This window comes from Falco cherrug, chromosome 3, assembly GCF_023634085.1.
Source record: "Falco cherrug isolate bFalChe1 chromosome 3, bFalChe1.pri, whole genome shotgun sequence".
Taxonomy (NCBI): Eukaryota; Metazoa; Chordata; class Aves; order Falconiformes; family Falconidae; genus Falco; species Falco cherrug.
In genome coordinates, this window is record NC_073699.1 from 103,810,322 (window position 1) to 103,831,108 (window position 20,787).

Here is a 20,787-nt window from a genome sequence, read left to right on the forward strand (position 1 = left end):
AAGGGAGGGGTTTTAGGCACACATCTTAACATGTGAAACTTCTTGTCAGATGTTATAGCTCATGATAAAAGTTTCTGACTCTTTTTTTTTTCAACATGTATTTAAGATCCATGGAAGAAAAAGAAACCAACCACCCGAGACAAAGCCAACCCCCCCCAAACCATTTAGAGCTAGTAAAGAAACTCATACTCAAGGGGTCTGTAGTCTGAAGCAGAGAACAGATTCTGGGAGAATATAAATGGGAAATATAATTAACTCCTCTGCCTTTTCTCATACTCTTCCCCAGACATCTCTGTTGGTCACTGGATATCCAACACCGTTAAAAGCAGACTGAGAGCGCCTGCAGAGCTGGAATCCAGGAAACAGGAGCCACTTAGAGTCCATTCCACCGTGCTTCAACTGCAGAACTACAGCACGCTAATGCAGATCCATTTGTTTTGTTGCTGTTGCTTCACCCCTGCTGCCTACTGGCTCCTCTCAGAACTCTTCCCCTCCTTCATCCCCCAGAGCTCCCACCAGCAAATTCTTCTTCTAGAAAGGAAGCTCCCTATTATCAAGCACCCTAAAACACAGGGGATGTGAGGCACGTCAGTGACTTTGTTTTCACCTTGGCTGAAAAATGGTGTACTAAGAACACGCTTCACAGGGGACTTTCACTGGCTGAGACAGACACAGTTCAGTATTGACTTCAATAATGGAACCCTCCAGCATATGCAAGAACTAAACAGGTATTATATATAGGGATGTAAACTTTTCCATTTTCTGATAAACTCTGCGTTCAGATCCTCTGGGTCTTCGTATGTACCTCAGATTTCATGACTTAAGGAGCAGGCACTGTGTAAAGATACAATTGCTGCTCTAATACTTACTTTTTCTTTGTCCTCCAACAATGCATGATTTTTGGAGGTCAACACAATGCATTTCCATGCAGTTTTCTAGCAATCCACTGTGTCCACAGGTACAAATCTTGTAACATCCAACATCACCAGCTGAGGATGGAACCTGAATAAGTGTACCTTGACGGACAATAAAATCTGAGGCTTCTCCCAGTTTGCAACCTATATAACAAGGAGAAATTTTAGCTCGTATTTAGTAAATACTTTGGCAAGTGCCACTATCGAAACTACTACTCTGACTTGTGAAACTGCTAAGGTGTTCCTAAAGCAGCCTTGCTCTTGCCCTTTAGACAAATACACTCATTTCATAAAGGCAACAAGTAGCAGAAATAGAAGATGTTCTGAAGTACCTGTAGAAATGTCATTTAAGACAAAAAGACTGGTAATTCCAACAATTCTCAAGTAATTTCATTTTCCACAATTCGGCAGTAGTACAAAATGTATGCAATACGACAAATACCACATATGCTTCACTCTCTCCAATACCGAATCTTAATTAAAGGGTCTCACAAGCAAAGCGTAGTCATTTCCTCTCTCTCACGTATTTTGGTGTCTTCCTTCCCTACTTGTACATATTATGTGAACACTGAAGGATTCATATAGGTAGATGTGAGGAGGGGAGAAAGGGAGAAAAAGCAGGAAAACTGGTTTAAAAAAAAAAAAGAAATAGAAGGAAAATTGTTTTCAAAATCACAAATAAAAAATAATAAAACAAATAGCAGATTAAAATTACCCTAGAAATTATGAACTTCAACAATTCCCCCAAAGCTCTCAACCAATAAAAAGACTGAATTCAAACATAAAAGTCACCTTACAACCTTTAGAGGAAGTAAACTGTCTCTTAAAAAGTTCTGGGTGAGCTTGTTTTCAGATCACTTTGAATGACTTTTGCAGCAAGTGAAGACAATACCACCTCTATAGCAATAATGCTCAGCTTTTCAGAAAAACAAAAATATGTTGTAAGGGTCACAGAAACCTAACAATGTCCCTAGGCTCACAAAAAGAACAAGCTGAGGTCTGTCCTCACTTTTAGAAAAGCATGACTGTAGCAGATGTATGAGTGAAGCAAAACCCAGTTTTCCTTTTTGTAATTAAAAATCACTGGAGAAATGGATCAGACACAGAACCACTGGAACAAAAGATGCTCAGGGAACAGATGCAAGACAGTTATGGCAATTCTATCACTTCCTTTAGAAAGGAGGCTGCTTCATGCAATTCAGTTTAAAAGTCAGCGCCACTCTCACCTGCTCAGTCTCTCTCAACACATGTGTTCAAGCTGTCACCAAACACAAGCTTTCCTCTTTGCTTCAAGAGCCATAGGTGCTATCTCCAGTCACTGAGCGATACGCTTTGCGACAAAGGAAGGGGAAAACCTGAGGCACGCACTACTACTAGATGAGGTAGAACAACGAAGGGGCTGTAGAAGCTGGGACATCCTACAGTCTCCCACCTCCTCATGTGGATTTGACCCTTGTTACCAACACCATCCAAGCCTGCCATTCCAAAGTGAGATAGCTGAAACTCACTGCACATGACGCTCTCTCCCCAGTCAGCTCGCATTTATGGTGGTGCGGGAATTAGACAATGCCTGTGTTCTAAAATGGCAGTTCCCAAATGATCACCAATGCCTTTCTAGCGAGGTGCATCTACATTACAGGTATCGCTCAATGGAGCAGCAGCAGAAGTGCAGACAGCCGTTACTGATGCATCTCCAGATGTCATCTTTAATGAGAGGCGGTACCATGGGTCTCATGGAAGTGCAAAGCAGCACAAGAAGCATTATTTGTATTTTTGTTGTTTCCCAAAGTCAGCATCGCTTTCCACCAAACTGCAAGTCTACATACAGATTTGGGAGAGACACAGAGCTAACCAGCCTTGTGGTTCTGCCTTTTGCCAGCCAGAGAACTCACAGCACTGCCAGTCATTAAAGATTAAGTGCTGAGATGCTGCATCAGTGCTGCAAGCTCAAGTAGTAGAGAGAAGAAAGGAGAGGGCAATAAATTACGCGCCACGCCACTTCCTTCCCAAGCCCCAAACCTGGGCACTCCAGACCCAGTGAAGCAGGAACAGTGAAGACCTTAAGAAAAAGTCTGGGTATTAATTTACTCAGACCAGAGCTAGTTACCCAGGAGCTGCTGGAGGCAGTCCGAGAAGCTGACCTGCCTGTGGAGAAGGCTTTAGGACAATTCCATGTAAGATACCACCTCAAACTTTAATATAGCACCAGAATTGCTGCCCACGCAAATGTACATCCCAGGGCACCCTGCTTCTGATCAGACCCTCAGAGCTCTCAGAATGACCTCCCAAGACCAACAGTCTGATTTCCATTAACATCAAAGCCAGACATAATGTCCATTTAATTCACCAGTATGGAAAGTAATGCAGATATGGCTAATAATATATGGAAATACAGGGCAATACATGTCACAGCGTCCGCAGCAACAGTGAGCTGCACTGTATTTACAGTACTGCATGCTTGTAATTCTAAATAGCAGGCAAGCTGCTTTGAGGCCATGTACGGGCATTTATTTCTTCTGAAGCAAAATAAGTAATGCATCTTCTAATAAGATGTTATGTTTCAGTGGACAATAAAACCAGAAACACAGCAAGAAATGAAAAGAGGTAGAAGGTAGGCTACAGATTTTGAAAACACAAGATAACTGCAGTAATAATTCTTCTGGGATATCAGCAACTAACTTTAGAACTTTCAACAAAACTTCAGTGCTGTTATCTTTACCAGCAAAACTCAGGTAAACCGAAATCCAAACCCCTTACCTGGCACACACAAGTACGGAAGACACACTTCTCCAGACTGGCAGCCTTTTCTGTTTACTTCACATAACTGATTAGCTGCACATGGATTCGGATTACATGGATGTGTAACATCTTCTACAATGTTACCTAAAGAACTTGGGCCTGAGAACAGAACGTACAGCATTTACATTGACTTAAATGAGGTTTATTTTTCTTCAACAAAGCACAGCATTTCTTACATCCAGTGAAATCATATTTTTGATGGTTCTGTGAAAAATATGTATTTTTTTAAAACTATACTTGTAGAAGCTTCACATGGCAAGATACTAACTGATTTCAAAAGTTTATAGTCCTCAATCTAGAAATGACAGCCCAAATGATTCTTCACAAGCAAAATATAGGTCCTCTACCTTGTGTTCAAAATAATTTTCTCTATATGACAAAAATACAAACTGACAACGACCAGCAGTTTAATCAAGACAAGTCCCATAGTCAACGATTAACAGATTGCAGGTTTAAAGTACACTTACTGTTTAACCAAGTTCGCTATCATCAATAAACTTTTGTTTTCCCTTTAACTCACTAGTAAAGTTCTCCTGTTACAAGACTAGGGAACGGGAAGGCAACATGGAAAAGCAGCAGCTAAAAGGAAAGCAACACCCAAAGCTTCAATACATCGTCCCTCTGGGATCAATTTATTTGTTGAAGCACACTTTCAGTTGCAGCTCTTACTAACCAAAAATCTACTGTTTTCAAAGTTCCTGGGATTCCAAGAAAGAAGTATCAAAGTTTAATTCAGAATAAGGTCTAAAATGGATAAATCCCATAAAATCTAAAAAGGTCTAAATGCTAGAACAGGAAGTAGTAATAGGGTAGAGCAGATTTGGAAAATAATGTCAAAAAATGCATTTAAATGAAATCTAGAACCAAGATGAAATTTTGCTAATACAATTGTGTTCCACTCTAAGGGATAAGACATGCTAGAAGAAAACAGAATCACAAAAATGTAATTCTTCCATATGCCTGCTAAATTAATGTTCTACTGCCCCAAGAGTTCGTTTTAGTTTTGGTTACTCTAATTGCACGGTTAAAGAATAGAGATTTTGCATCAGGCAAAAGTTTAATTTTGTACATCAAGAAGTCATGCTCTAAATCATGCTGTTATTTAAGTGACATTTGAGATCAGTCCTCCCAAGCATGACCAGCTTCTGTCCTGTAAATAAATGGTGCTAGTGATCTTATTGTCATAGTACTTTTTTTGGCATGCGAGATGACTTCTTGAAGAACAGAGTTTTCTTAAAGTAAGACTAACTAGTCTATTTTCAAATACGTAAAAATCACTGAAATTCAACAAGCCAGATTATGAAATGATGCAGACGAGTGTACTTGTCCCGAATATACAGTCCCCAAAATAGAAGTGTGGTGAGTTAGCCTTGGCTGACGAACTCCCACTCAGTGCCCCCACCCCAGATCGGGGTGGAAAACAGGTGGAACAGAAACAGAGGAGCTCACGAGCTGAGATAAAGACAGGGAGACTGCATTAAGAATTACCATTGTGGGCAAAACTGATTTGACCTGGGGAAAATTAACTAAATTTACTGCCAGTTAAAATAAGCATCTAATTACAGATGCAGGTAACAGGAACTAAAAGACAAACATTAAAGCAACTTCTTTCTTCTCCAGGCTCACCATCACTCCAGCCATCTCTGCCCCTGTCCCAAGTGACACAGCAGTGATTGGCAAGGGGGGACTGATGGTGACTGTGGTCAGTACACAGGAGTTTCTCTCTGCTGCTCACTCCTTCTTACCCGCTCCCCTGCTCCAGCATGGGCTCTCCATGGGAGCAGCTTCCTTCTGCGTACGCCCACCTGCCGTAGCACGAGGTCCCCCACAGCCTGCCTCGTGGCCACCTTCTCCGCCACGCAGCACCTCTGCTCCTCTGACCTTGTGCCACCTCTGTTGTTTTTCACTCTTCCTGATCCCTCCTACACCCACCTGGCATTTTTTGCCCTTTCTTCAACACGTTCTCACAGAGGCACCACAAACTTTGTGAAGCAGCTCAGCTCTGCCCTGTAGCAGGCCCACGCAGGGCTGGCTGCGCCTGGCACACCGCAGCCCCTGCAGCCTCCGCTGCTACCAAAGCAACCTGGCCACGTACACCCAGTGCAAGAAGGAATAAGTGTCATGAACTATAGTGATGTGAACAATCCAGTTCTCTCTAATACCCTAAATAAAATGTCTCAAATTCAATACAACTTCTTTAAAAGAAATAATGACAATTATTAAAAGCGATGATAAGCATTCCAAGTACCTTGTTTCTTCGCATAGGCATGTTAATACTTACTCAGGTATGTATCTAATGGGATGCAGTTCTCCAAGTCATCTGTTGGAGATAAGAGCTCACAAATACTTTCAGCTGAGTGGCCTTCAGGGAATTTATTATGATCTCCACATTTCTTCAGTATTTCCACACAATCCGATCTTCAGATAAATAAAGAAACAGAACTTCATGAACACTACTTCAAGAAAAAAGGTCCTGTATGGAAAAGGCTTCTTTCCATGTTCTTCCTTTCACTGAATCCATGATTTTCCTCTTCTGCCTCACAACAGAGTGTTTATTTTTATATATATATATAAAAATCAGGGGGAGGAACTAATGTGTGACACAAAGACAAGAACTATTGCTTACAATACTCTTATACTTTGGGCTTGGCAAACTTCATTTTCTGTGGCATCATACGCATGTATCTCTCAAGACCAAACATTTCCTTGATTTACTAACATCTAATATGGGTTGAACTCTATTTCACTACCTGTACTAAATTAGCTGGTCTCTTTTCTACCCAATCACTTAGTTTCAAAATCTATTTTTTTTAAAAGATAAACTTCATTTTTTTTCCAGAACTTTCTGTCAGCTGAAAATCTGCAGTAGGTCCCAACACAAAAAAAGAGGAAAGGTTTTGTAGACACCACAGAGTGCCAAAAAACCTCCAACAATAAATCAGCTTTACAACGGAAGCATATACATCCATCTCGTTAACAGGCAAGCACCTTCCCGTCCCAGTGATGGAGATTCAAGCAACAGCAACTACACAAGCTCACGTTCTTTTGTGCTTGCCTTGCCATGCTTTCCTAATGTAAGTCAAACAGCCCTACAGCAGTCTTCTAGTTCTCATTAAAATCCTTAGGCTGAAGCTCTGAAGTCTGTCCCCCCAGCCCCCCCAAGTACTTACTTGCAGATAATACTTCCTCTAGATTTGCTGTGGCAAGGTTTAATCTGCAGTGAGCAGGCAATTGCCTTCCACATTTCTGGCTGGCATTTTTTAATGTCAAGCACGGGAATATTTATAAATGGCATCTTAATACTGCCTTTTTCCCACAGCTTCATGTCATTCATGGCTCCCTGGTCTGACTGAGTATTGCAGCTCCTAAAAAGTTCTGTTGGTCTTAAAAAGAAGAAGTTAAGATATGGCATGTATACAAGAAAATAAAACACCACACATCTCTTCTTTCACCATATGAATTCTACAGCCTTGATATAGCTTGATTTTTTTGTGGTATAAAAGAAACAAAACCCTTCCACAGCTAAGCAAGATCGAAATCAACTTGAATTCTGTCTTTAAGGAAAACAAGCTTTTTGAGATTCAGGACTGAAACTCCCTCCTCATCTCTACCTCTTAGACCAAATATCACTTAATTTTTTTTAACCTGAAGAAAGGTGACTTAAAAGCAAGTATCTTAGGTATCCAGAATATCTGTATGAATGTTTCCTGGTAAATCACTAATGCAAGCTGATTTATAATTTACATTTGCCCAGGCTGCATCTATCACATACGTAATTCTGCTACCTACGTAACACTCACACCACTGTATACTATCTGAAAGACAAGCCAGAGATCTTTAATAGCTAACAAAATTTTTAAATGTTTTCTTTTGAAACCAATTATTTAATTTGTAACCTTGCAATTACTAATTCAGACACCACTTTTAAATCATGAATTTTGCCCTAAAAAGTATAAAACTACAGAAATATCGGAAAGAAAAGGAATTTTGAAAAAGGGGTAATATATAAATTTAACAAGCGTCTTTACATTATTTATAATACACAGTGTTCCAGTAATCATAGCTCACTTATCTATACGGTAAGACAGAGCAATATGCTGCTAATACATTATGACATTTTACAAGTTCATGGGTTTGCTTTTATTCTTGTAAGTTTTGTTATGTCTGTTGTTAAATACATTTCTAGAAGTTTATTCTAAAGAAAAAATTTCATTTTTAAATTATGTAAAAAAATGTGTGCAGAAAGACAGCTACATACAATCTCAAAATAAGCCTGAAAAACATTTTACTTTATTTTTTTAAATCAAAGCACAGGAATTCCTTTATAAAATATTCAGTGTCTCTCTCCTACCTGTTATTAAAATTAGTGCAGTAAGTAAGATTTCTACAGCCCAGCTGACAAGGTTCTCGTACATCTGCTAAACAGGTCAACATGGAAACTTCAACTGCATTATACTCACAAAAGCGATCAAATTCTTGCCAGCTCTGTGAATTGCCCCAGCTCGTGCTATAAAGTTTAGTGCAGAGCTCTCTAAACAAAAAAAAAAAAAAAAAATTGACAAAGAACATAAAATTAAAAGAACAGCAGTCATTCAGCTAAAGCAGAGCCTATCGTTTCCCCGCTGATGACAACAGCCTATGCTCGCTGTAGAAAACTCTGTTAGTGATACTGAAAGACTTCAGAATATAAAACTGCAGTATCCAATAAAAATGTGATAGCTGGAAACCTGAACTAATGACTTTAAGGTGCAAACTATCCCAGCTAGTTTTACTTGTAATAAATCTAGTTTGATATGATAATGAACAACTTCTAATTCCCCATCCTTCAACTTCACATCACTCCTCCTCCTCCTACAGAAACAACTGGCAAGCAAAATACATTTCTTCTCTTGCCCTGATGTTTGAAACAGGCACACTGGTTTTTTGCTTGTGTTTGAGCTGTTTCCTGGTGTCAGTGATACCCAAGCCACTTTGATCACAGCAACATCCTACAAACTACAACTGTTCCCACCCCATCTGAAGGTACGGAATTTTGCTGTGGTATTAAAGTCTACTGCACATTGAAAACATGAGAGAAGGATCCATTTTTAGAACTCATTGTTAAAGCAAGCAGCTAAAAGATATTGTATCAACTGCTTTGTGCTTCGATGTTCTAAAAAAATAACAACTCCAGCGCTCTACTACTAAACGCATTGTAAGATCCTGCTGCATACTGTTTTGTTATGGGAGGGTTTGATAGAAAAGGAAGCGACAGCTCAGAAATCAATGTTTGCAACTTATTTTGACATATTGATGCACTTAAAATGCAACAACAATCTATTTCTAAAGTGGACAGAAAATTGCTCGACACTAAAAATGCTCCAAGTCAGTTATTTGCAAGTGTGCAACTATTTGCTGCAAACCTTTTTTTTTTTTTTTTTTAACGTCAGAATAGTTAGTTCCATTATTTAATTATTAACTAAATAATCTATTTTTCACTGACAAAAATCTGAACAGCATCTAGTAAGGAACAAGCAGCAACCAGGTACTTGAGAGCTTGTGCAGTTTGCTGGCTCCTTGGCTCCCTTCAGCACCTGGTTAAGGGCTCTGCATCTTGCTGCAGTATCGGCTGTCACAGCCACATGCAAGGTACAGGTTTCAGTAATTACTGTGTCTCCTATAAATAGCCAGTGCTAAATGTGAGAAGTGATTCCTCTTCTACAACTACTTTTTAAGATACAAAGTAAGTATTGGACAGAATGGGACACCCAGGTGACTACCTAAACCTTTACTTTTCCTAAGAATTCACAGAACTCTGTTTGATGTACACGGCAGAATTCAGGCAAAGGCTTGATACGAGATAAATTCTGAAGCATTTTTACAAGTGGCCATGAGGGTAGGGAGATACTAACCTACACGTGGAAGAATTTGCTTTAGAACAGCAATGGAGCTTAGCTCCATCGAGGCCTGTTGAAGGCGGAGGGTGCACAGTGACTCCTGGGTGAACAGACCTTGAACTCTCAAGAAAGCATTGCCAAAGCGGGTCCTGGGGGAGAGGCATTGTTTTACAACCCTCTATAAGTCCATCAACAATTTCAAGCTCTGTTTTCATTGACATCAGAATTCGTTTACAAGCAGTCTGACATGCATAGTCTTCTGCTCTATCACAGCAATATAAACCTGTCAAAAAATTAAAAATAATCAATGATCAAGCATACAACAACCACCAAGATGCATGATGTAACAGCCCTTGGAGAAAAAGTCCTATAAGAAGGCTTTCCTCGCCCCGTCCCAGATAATCTCACAGAAAATTGCTGCTTTTAAATGCTAAGAGATTCAACTCTGGAAAAACACAACAGTGTTATGTGGAATCAAAAACATAAATAAAAATCAATAATGCACCTACAAACTAAAGTTATCATTTTATAAACTCATATAATCAAAATTATAATATAGAAATACATTAATACAATTTATAAAGACTCATACAATAACACATTTTATATAAAAATTGCATACAATCCTCAAACATTTTCAGTATTTTTCACAACTTTCAGCAAAGAAGAATTTTTTATACTTACTATCTGTAGGATTTCTCATTGGATATGACTGTGTATAGTTGTTAACACAGTGTATAAGCTGAGGGCTAATAGATGCACAGTAATTTTCAACTGCTTTAATTTGTGAAGGACCAGGAGAAGAGTCTGTCCGAAAAATTGCTTGACAATATTCCCGACAGTTTGTGTGATGACCTGCATAACTGCAACAGAGTGACCCCACTGGGGAAACAAAGAAACAACAGAAAATCTATGGGTTCCCAAACAGAGAAACGAAGAAATGAGCCATGTCTGTACCACAATGATGCTCAAGGTATTACTGTGGAAAAAGAAAAGAAGAAATTCTTCTATGCTCTATTAAAATAATCTCCATCTACAGAATGAGTGGGAGGATCTGTAATTAGCCAAATTACATTTTTTGTTTGGCTGGAGAAAAAAGTCCCTACAGCCATCCTGAACTCAAGTTCAAGACACAAGCAAGACAGCTGAATTTCATCATCAGCTATTTTGTTCTTATTTAGGGTAGCCAGACAGAATTATTAGACAAGTATTATTAGTAAACAAATAAATAGAGTAGGATCCTATAACTCATTCAAAAAAATATACAGATGGCATCATGTTTCACCCATTTTTCATATTTTATTAAATACACAGTTCTTGAGGAATATTTTTACTAGAATTAATTCTGAGATGCTGATTTCATTTTATATAGACAGACATTGGGCAACAAAACACTTGCATGATGCAAGACTTTATCCAGGCATTTAATTTTCTTACTTAACACTAATCAAATGAACAAAGCAGAAGGAAAAGATGAGCTTCTAGGTTATCATCAAAATAGAATAGAAAAAACAAATACAGATGAACAAATTAAAAACTAATATAAATTATACGAGTTGCCAAATCCCCTTATCACTGAGCAAGAAAATTCACTCTTGTGGTTTGTCCTATGGAACTGAATCCATGTGATCTGTGTATATGTACACCCACAGAATGCTTACGTTTTAGAGATAAAAGCAAAGAACGATATAAAAGGAAAACAAAAAAGACAAGCTATTCATTACATACTTACTTTCATTTCTGTTAATACAACTAAAGAGAGCATTCTGAAATCAAAACAAAAAGAGTGTTACAAGCCAGAAAACTTCAAATAAATATTTGTGTCCGTTCATTTCTTCTAATGAGCTAGTAAGTCTAACTTGGTTATTATTTGTTCCAATTAGATTGGATTAAAACAAGAATACTATACAAAACCACCGAATGTAGCAAATTAAAAGATTAGAGGTCACCTGAGTTCTGTGTGCACTTGTAACAAAATAGACAAATATTCAAGTGAGCAAATAGGAAGACTTCCCTGGAATAACTTAGAAACAGCATGCTATAATAGGATGTCCCAAAATGTCTTTTTTTTTTTTTTAATGGCAGTAATTTTAGAGATTCTATGTGAAAAAAAAGTCTGCACAGACGCAAATCTAAAATCTCAACTCAACAGCAATACACCTTGAAAGCTAAAGCATGCCACCAGCTCCCTCAGACAGCAGCCAAAAGGTACAGCTGGGGGTACACAACATGCCAAGTGACAGAAGGGAAACGTACACCCTGCTGTTCTGTTTCAGAGGACTCTTAACGCACAGAGCAATCACCAAATGGTTTGTGTAGGAAGGGACCTTCCAAGGCCATCTAGCCCAGCCCCCCTGCCACGGGCAGGAACACCTTCAGCTGGATCGGGATGCTCAGAGCCCCGGCCAGGCTGGCCTTGGATGTTGCCAGGGATGGAGCACCCACAGCCTCTCTGGGCAACCTGTGCCAGTGCCCCACCACCCTCATCATCAAGGATTTCCTCCTCACATCCAGTCCGAATCTGCCGTCTTCTAGTTTAAAGCCATTCCCCCTTGTCCTATCGCTACAGCCCCTGCTAAAGTCTGTCCCATCCCTCCTGTGAGCCCCCGTTACGTGCTGGAAGGCTGCGGTGAGTGTCCCCGGAGCCTTCTCTTCCCCAGGCTGAGCCACCCCAGCTCTCCCAGCCTTCCCTCACGGCAGAGCTGCTGCAGCCCTCGGAGCATTTCTGTGCCTCCTCTGGACCCGCTATGACAGGTCCATGTCTGTCCTGTGCTGGGGCCCCCCGCACTGCAGGGGGTCTCACCCGGGCAGAGGGGCACAGCCCCCTCCCTCAAGACTACTGAACTCTTGCCCAAAGCAACCATGGCCTCCCTCACACTGAAAAAGCACATTCCTTCTTAAAAAAATAGATATAAGCATATAAGCTTTCTGGAACTCTGTGAAAAGGTAAAGTCACAAGGCTGAAATTCCAAAAGGTAGTAGCCAGTTATCAAAGACTTTAAAATCACGGTTGTGAAAAAGAAGAGACATCTGAACCTTTTTCCACACCTGACCTCCAAACTTGTCAAAACAGCCATGATGAAAAGTGATCAAATATATTAACATAGTGACAAAACACAATCCTCATCTGCTTGAAGTTCCTGATCTCCGTAATTTCCCCTACCCCCACCATTAAATAAATCTGTATTTTACACAGCATATAGAGAAGAAATCAGAAATGCCATCATACTGATCCATGAACATAATGTGGGATTAAAATCTTGCTTCAGTACAGCAAAGTATCACGTGTGCTACTACCTCCACCTAAGGAAAGGAGGAGACCCCAAGACGCAGCCCCAACCCAAGCTCCGCAGCTCGCCGCATCCACCCGCGCTGGTCACCAGCACTTACTGCCCTGCAGAGCAGTGGGTATCCCCAACAACCTGCCTGGTATTTTTGTGAAAATTTGTACTGCTGCAAACAGATGGAAGTGTTAGATTTTTAAAGTAAAGAAAATATAAATGCGCTAGGAATCACCTTGAGGTTTTAATGTTCTTTTTGTCTGATTGTTTGGCGTTGTCCTGGTCTAACCCTGGCCGGCAGCTGCATACTGCACAGCCGCTCACTCACCCCCTGCAGCGGGATGGGGAGGAGACTCAGGAAAAAGGAAAAACTTGTGTTGTAAACACTGTGTTTGCATCTCCGCTAGGCAGCTTCAGTACACAGCTCACACCTCCTGCACCCTTCCCTGACCTCCAGAGGCATTGCAAAGCCTGACACCAGGACCAGCAAGCATTAGAGTCCCAACTTCGTACCCCACGGGAGTGCTATGCACTAAGCACAAGCATTCCACCAGAGAACCAGAGAATTCTACAATCCCACTTCCCCTTGTTATGATTTTTTTCCCTCATGCAAGTTTTGTAAGTGCCCAAGTAAAGCGTGATTCTTTTAAAAATGTTTTTCTTCATTTTCATGGCTATCTTTATCCTCTTTTCTGGTGTTCATTTAAGAGCAAGCACTTCAGAACACAGATTCTCCCTCTGTGTGAATTAGCATTCAAACGAATTACCACTCCTGCAGAGGCAGTTCTGATGAAAACCTGAAGAGCCAAAAGAATTATTTACTGTACCAGAAGATGGAAGACTCACATTTTAACTTAGATTTAAAAAGCTCAAGCCTTGAAGTTTCAGTTTCTATCATGCCATTAATGATTTTATTTTACGCTTTAATTTAAATCACAAGTTCCAACTTGCCAGTTAACTCTTTATGCCATGTAAATCATAGTGCCACAATCCTGTCTTCTACGGTTTCACAATTATATCATTTGGATAATATATTTCTGGATAGTGAAATATGTTAACAGTCAAAAGCAAGATCTTAAGAGGACAGTTCCATTTACTGTTGTGAGCAGCATCTCTTTCTTCTATTTAGTCAGAAATTACTTTAAACCATGGGTAAACCACGGCACTTGTGGCACTGAAACAATGACCCTAGGAGAGTAAACACAAATCTAACTTGAAAAATCTAAGTCTGTTCTCCATGAATGCCAGCTACTTATAATTTTAGTGATCATGAATCAAAGCACAGGTCTACTGAGAACACCTCACACAAAAATTACGTGTTTGCCTTACAGAAAACAAGGTCCAAAACCTCATGGAGTAACAATTCAGACATTTTGTTCTCATTCTTCTAATATCCTCTACCAAATTGTAGATCTTTTATCCCAAGGGCACAGATCCTGCATAATTTCTCTGAGACTGAGAAGGAATTTGCAGCAGCATTCCTCATCCCAGCAGCAAGTTTTCATCTGATTCACTTTAGATTTTCCCTCTTTACTACCCACAAAGCAAATCCTGTCAACCCTTCATCTGTGTAACAGGGATGAGGGACCAGAGAACTCATGAAAACAGAACGTGTAGACAGAATCACTATCCCGTATCTGTAAAGAACAGATTTATACTGTTGACTAAAGGCTCATGTCATTTTTATAGCACCATACATCCTTCTCAATGAGTTCCAACAAATGGTTATCAGAAAGTCACTGTTCCAACGCAGCCACCTGGTTTCTTTGGGACCTTCCATGTATGAAACGAGAAACAACTGTCAGATAGGAACTGCCATATAAACATCGCTCTGACCCAAAACTGACTGTCTTTAGAAGCTGCTGAAATTAAGACTTCTCCACACCCACTCTGTACCACGCACTGGAACATGGCAAGCAAACCCACCAGGCAGAAAGCATCACTGTAACTATTAATGCTCAGGGATAGCAGGGGCTCCTGGAAAGGCTGAGGTCTGTCTGTCATGGTTACACATAAGTACTTGACCTACTGTTAGCACAAACAATACTTAGAATCATGGTGTAATGCTGCTATAAACTCAGCTAGAAATTGCCATGTTATTTAGAAGTTGAATGTTAACACAGAAAGTTATTACAAAGCAGTTCAGAGATAACAGTGTCACCAGCCCTGTTAGATTAGATTGCAGTTTGTAACCGCACAAAAACAGGAGAACATTCAGAGGATTATGGTGTCTACCAACATTCCTCCTCTAAAGGAGGACTCAAGCTGAGACAAAATCATCTTACAGCAATTTTACACACCAATTTTAAACAGGCAGGATGCCCGAACCAGATAAGAAATCTTATTCTTTCTGTGCTTTGAAACTATAGTTCCACAGACCGCTGAATCACCACAATAATGCTTCTGTGTCTGTTAAGAGCAGGCGGTCTTCTCTTTTTCACCTTGTTTTCAACTCTCTCTCCCTGTTCCCAGTTGTGTAGTCTTGTGTATGCCTTTACACCAGCTCTGGCACTAATTGTCTTCTCAGGGCCTGAGTTTTCTCAGTAACCCTGCTGAGAACTCCTTTTTCTCATCTCCTAGGAATTTAAAACAGTGATTTCAACAGGTGTAGAACAGAATAATCTTTGAAGTATCACCTTTTAGACGGACCTGCCAGAAGCCAGAGGCAGAGTAAGATAAGGAGAAGTATATTGGTCAGGTTATCTATGGGAGGGAATCTGTGGCAGAAGGGCAGTTGCAGGAAGGCACAGAAAGCACGACAGCCACCTGGAGTTGTGACAGCAACTCGCCACGTCCCATGAACCTGCAGCGCCTGTAGCCACCACAGAACACAGTGCTAGCGAGGGGCTGACTGATCTTTGTGTAGCTCTGGGTAACTGCTCGCTTTCCAAAAAGTACAGGTACACATGTGGGGAGCATAGCTACACAGATGTAAGAGAATCTTAAAAAAAATAAAATTAATGTGTAGCCACCTGCTCATAAATCAAGCCGATAACCGCATTAAAGAGTCGGTCTGATTTCAGTTACTAATCTTAACTTCATTACAGAACACAGGATTAATGCCCATCTCCAGTACAGCAGCACTCATATTTAAGAAATCAGCAGCTTTTTGACCCACTCAAGCGTCCTTCTGAATCTGCTAGGGCACTGGCAGAAAAGAAAGAGAAAACAAAGCAAAAGATAAACCAGAGATATAGGTAAGGAAAAGCAAAACCAAACAAATCCCATAAAAAACAGAAGAGCAGAAATTGGATTTTCTCTTTAAAGGAAGAACTAAATCATCAAAATCTGGGAAAATGAGGATTAAAAGGCAATACTGTCCACACATGAGTCTGACAGGCCATTTTCAGCTTGTGAATAAACATGTTAAGTGAGCAAAGATGGCAATATTTGAATTTATAAAATACAAACATGATATTTTACTTGTGCATTAATCTAATCTTTCAGACACTTTTTTTTAAAACCAAATGTTGCTGGAATTGGTGATTAAAGCCAATACGACTAAACACAGAAGGAATGGAAAGCAGCAGGCAGACACAGGCAACACAACTGTGTATGCCTTCAAGAAAACAGTCACAAAGATCTTTTGATGTTACGGAAATTGAAAAAGGCAACTGAAGTTTATCCAGCACAAACATTGTCCAGTGTTCTTCATCAGAAGCTCCCTGAAGAAAGATTTTAGCCAGTACTGCAGGACCTAACTGGTTTCGCTCTTTTTGGAGCTCATCAGCTGCAGGTAACGGCTCAAAACCCAAAATGCATGCACACAAACAGAGCAGAACATTTGCTAAAGGAAGAAGTCTTCTGCATTAGAAGGCATGCTTGTGTATTACAAGCGCACTTTCTCTAAATGGCCACCGCCTGCGCCTTGAATGAAAAGCGACAGTGAAATTGTTCTTTCATACCAGAAATTAAGAGTATTTTGCTAAAAAATCAATTATTTTCCTTCCTAAAAATTATCATGATATCAGTATTCTGCTAGCTCTGGCAGAAAAATAAGTTTAGTACTGTTGTCTTGGGCAACCTAACCCTGTCAAATACTTGAATATAGGTCCTATCCAATTAAGGCCATCTTAATTTAGAAGCATTACATATAGTTAACAAACACACTAGGAAACAAAATGCTTCACTCCTTGCAATGAAAGTCCTGTTAATCTCTCCTTGAGTTCATTTAATCTTCCAATTTATCAACAGAAGATAAAGTCAGAAGGTAACATACTAAGGTTTAGTGGAATCAGCTGAAGTTTCAAATGATGGTGCACATCTGTTAAAAACTTTAAAAACTTGCAGTAATTAACAAGTAAGGCCAAGATTTTCCTCAATTATGTAAACCAGTAAAGAAGTGGGAACACTTGCACAGTAAGGTAGAACAAAATCACTGGAACTTAAATTCTGGCAAGATCGCTGAGTATTCTACCAACTTTCTTTGAACAGAATAGAATTGAGACAAAAAGCACCAGCAGGCAAGATGAAAAAAATCCTGGCTACAACGTGCGGTATATGGTCAGAGTCGACCCTGAATTTCTTTAGTAGTACTTCCACAGGCCACACATGGCCACGTGCCTTAGAGTTCACTAAAACTGTTTTGGAACCTTTTCCTAAACGATGGCCTAAACAGCTCCTTGAGTTATAATCTATTGCTTCCAAATAATCTGCACAAACAATTAGATAAGAAGTAAAAACTGCTGGCTGCATTTTTCAGAAGGGGTAACTAGTAGCCAGCACTCACTAAAACCTCAGCACAAAGCAGGATCATAAGACCCTAGGAGATAAACCAAGCCAATACGGTAGCACAGCGCATACTTCTCTGAATCCCTACTGCAGCACTGGAAGCTGCAGGCACTGCATCTGAAGTTTCAGTTTTTAAAAACTGTAAGCAAACAAAGTCAGATTAAGCTAAATAGTGTTCAAATCTGAGAGAGCAAAAATACCTTTGAACAGCCCCGAGACATCAGATGGCTTTACTACTGTGTGTCAAAAACAGTTTTAAGAGCAGAAGCTAAATAACTGGCAGATGTTACTAGTGCTCTGCTGCAGCAAAGCTCCCGTAATACCAGTTAACTACAGAAGTCTGAATGTCTTTCTTAGTACATGAAATAAGACCTGGAGTTCTTAATGTGCAGAGAGGTGAACTCACAGAATACAGTGCAGAGGCTCAAGAGCTGCAATCTGGCAGAAATGTTAGTAATACACTTTCCATGCACAGAAAAAAGAAGTGTGAGCTTAAATGCAATAATAAAGCTTTTACAGCTTACTTCAAGCTTTATAAACTATTTTCAGTTACTCCTCCAAGCATGTAATCCATGTGTTCTTTTCAAAGAATGAACCTCAACTTTACACAAAACTTTTTAAAATAGGAAAATCAGAAAATCCTACATACAATCCATTCTCCACTTCTTTTTTTCTTCTTCCTTTGACTATTACCTACCTTCTTTTTAGAGGAAGATGAACAGGACAGCAGAAAGCTGGAAGAAGTAGTGAAAGATAAAGAGTTGAGACACATAGAACTAGAGAAAAATGAAGATGACAAAATGAGTATCTGAGAAGCAGATGGGGAAAAAGGACTACCAGAATAAAATTTTTTGGAAGAAGGCAAATAAAGTACGTTTCAGTAATACTCAAAAATACTCAACAAGTTGTGTTAAATTTTTAAATTTCTGTATGCAATGGTACTTGAAAATAAAAGTTTAAGAGGATACACAATCTTCAATGCACTGGTCAAAACCGAATAGTTTATGACAATATAAATAATTTCTAAAATGTAGTAAAATTTCCAGATTAGAGGAATCACAACTTCATAAATATTTACAGTAACAGTAATTCAGAAACATACGCTCAGCAGAAAAAGCATCTTCAATTAGTCTTGTTAAAAGCTGGCACATCAATGCTAAAGTTATTCTCCTACTGTACAACCTGAGACTCCGCTTAGCGACTTCAGACTTGGTCACACCTCCTGCCTGGGGTTTGGGGGAGGGGGTTTCACTGCCTGAATCCTCTGCCCTGCCCTCAAAGACTTACCTCATTCTTCATGCTCACTAATTTAGTGGGAAGCTGAAAGGTAACTCCTGAAGTTGCCTCCCTAATCTCAAAAGATTACAGAGAAGTACTATGCACAGTTCAGTAAATTATTTTAAGAAGCTTGGGAAAATCCTCCTGGGAATCCTTATATGAATATGTAAGCAAGCTACGAAAGTTGGTGAGCTATGAGAGTGTTCACAAAAAGGTATTATATACTTTCATATTCTTAATTCAGCTAGGTTTTACTTACATGTCATATACTTATATATTCAATGCCTCAATAACAGGCTTGAGAGCTGATAAAACAATCACTATGATCTATATTGTAAATTAGTTTTCAAATTGTATGTCATTTTTAGTGAATGAAGCATGAACTCTTAAAACACAATGGCAAACACTGAATGTATGACATCGAATGTATGCAAATCACAGCCTGCTCCTGATCTTCTCTCACATCTTTCAGTTTAAACTAACCACTTCCTCAACTTCTTCCCCAGCCGATCCAACCAAATACAAAGTATGGTACCAGTCACAGACACAGAAGCTACTCACAGACTACAGAAGGAGCAGGGCACATTCACCAAGGTAGCAAGAAAAAAATTTGTTTTTAAAAAAAGGAGAAAGAATGACTAGGGTGTGAAAAAGCACAGGTTCCCTCCAGAAGTATTTTTTGGAATCTCCTAACTTAGGGAAAACTTCCTGGACTTGTATATAACCAATGGTCTCGAGAGCATTGTAAGTGCTATTTCTCATGAGTACCTGTAAGCCTAGGCACATAGGAAAAACCACTGTCATACAAAATTCTGTAATAACTAACGATCTACTATGTCATAATTAATTTCTGTCCCTAACACAGTATCTGTATCTACTACTCCTAGTGCTCATTAAAAAAGTTCTCTTTCCTTTTTCACCTGCCAGAAGACTGATTCCTTCTTCCATCATTTTTCAACCTCTCCTTCTCTTTTAGTGTTGCCCAGGCAGGAAGAGTTAAGGTTTTCTGTACATTCACAGCAAGATCACTCTTGAGTAAGAGGGACCCACTGCAAAATTCCAGAAAAAACCTGGAAAAACACAATCTAGAAAAACTAAATAAGATGACCATCACCATTTCGTAGTCATTCTTTAATCTCTTACCTTTCCTCTCCCGTTCTCCTTCAACCCATATTGGCCAACTTCCTATAGCAATGCAGAAATTCAGAAAAAAAGAAGGAAACAGACCAGCACAGTAGAGGAGAAGCTTACAGATGTTGACAGTATAGCATATCCCAGCATGAGAGGAGACAGAACTACTTAAAATGAAATTTCATTTTTAGACAACAAGCTATGGTAACTTCAACAGTCAAGGGTCTAGGAAAATATTCCGTAGATTGTTTAGATAAATGGACGGGGTGGGGGGAGGAATTTTATGTTTTCTGGAAAAACAGGAAACCTGCTATGCTTCTGCCCAAATCAAGAGAACACAGAATTGCCTGATATCCTAAACTGTTGATTATGAGCAGAATTTATACAGGACTACCTAACTCAGGGTAGGAGGAAATGAGATGAAAGGCGGGGAGGAGGAATCTGGCTTTTAATTAAGAAACAGATTGAAAAAAAGGAAGTCCTAGCAGAGCAACATTTCTACAAACTGTGTTAAAAATAATACAGGTAAAGGCAGATTTCTGAGAACTTCCTGATGATTAAGAGCATAACAGTAAAAATAATTGCAAGCGTTAACAGTATCACTGATGCTACAAAAAATTATTCATTTGAAATTACTTAAATTAGGATAGAATACTTAAAAGTTTATTCTTTCCTGAGTTTATTTCTTTAGGTCATTTTTAAGCTGACCCTCCCACTAAAGAAGCTGAAAGGTTTCTGATGGAACAAATTCTCAAAATGAATGTCAACTTTCATCAG

General features: G+C 39.5%; 1 protein-coding gene across 2 annotated transcripts in view; it reads right to left on the reverse strand.

Annotated features, from left to right (window-relative positions):
• RECK (reversion inducing cysteine rich protein with kazal motifs) overlaps nucleotides 1-20,787 on the reverse strand; it is a 66,319-nt gene that overhangs the window by 19,448 nt on the left and 26,084 nt on the right. For both annotated transcript variants that reach the window (XR_008731591.1, XM_055706381.1), the window contains exons 7-14: nucleotides 11,322-11,355; nucleotides 10,274-10,471; nucleotides 9,605-9,872; nucleotides 8,065-8,244; nucleotides 6,884-7,096; nucleotides 5,995-6,131; nucleotides 3,672-3,812; nucleotides 870-1,058 (exon numbers count right to left, since the gene is read on the reverse strand). Coding sequence is in view for 1 of the 2 variants with exons in the window: in XM_055706381.1 (XP_055562356.1) it covers nucleotides 870-1,058; nucleotides 3,672-3,812; nucleotides 5,995-6,131; nucleotides 6,884-7,096; nucleotides 8,065-8,244; nucleotides 9,605-9,872; nucleotides 10,274-10,471; nucleotides 11,322-11,355 (1,360 nt within the window). In the remaining variant the exon portion in view is untranslated. The remainder of the gene's footprint in view (nucleotides 1-869; nucleotides 1,059-3,671; nucleotides 3,813-5,994; nucleotides 6,132-6,883; nucleotides 7,097-8,064; nucleotides 8,245-9,604; nucleotides 9,873-10,273; nucleotides 10,472-11,321; nucleotides 11,356-20,787) is intronic.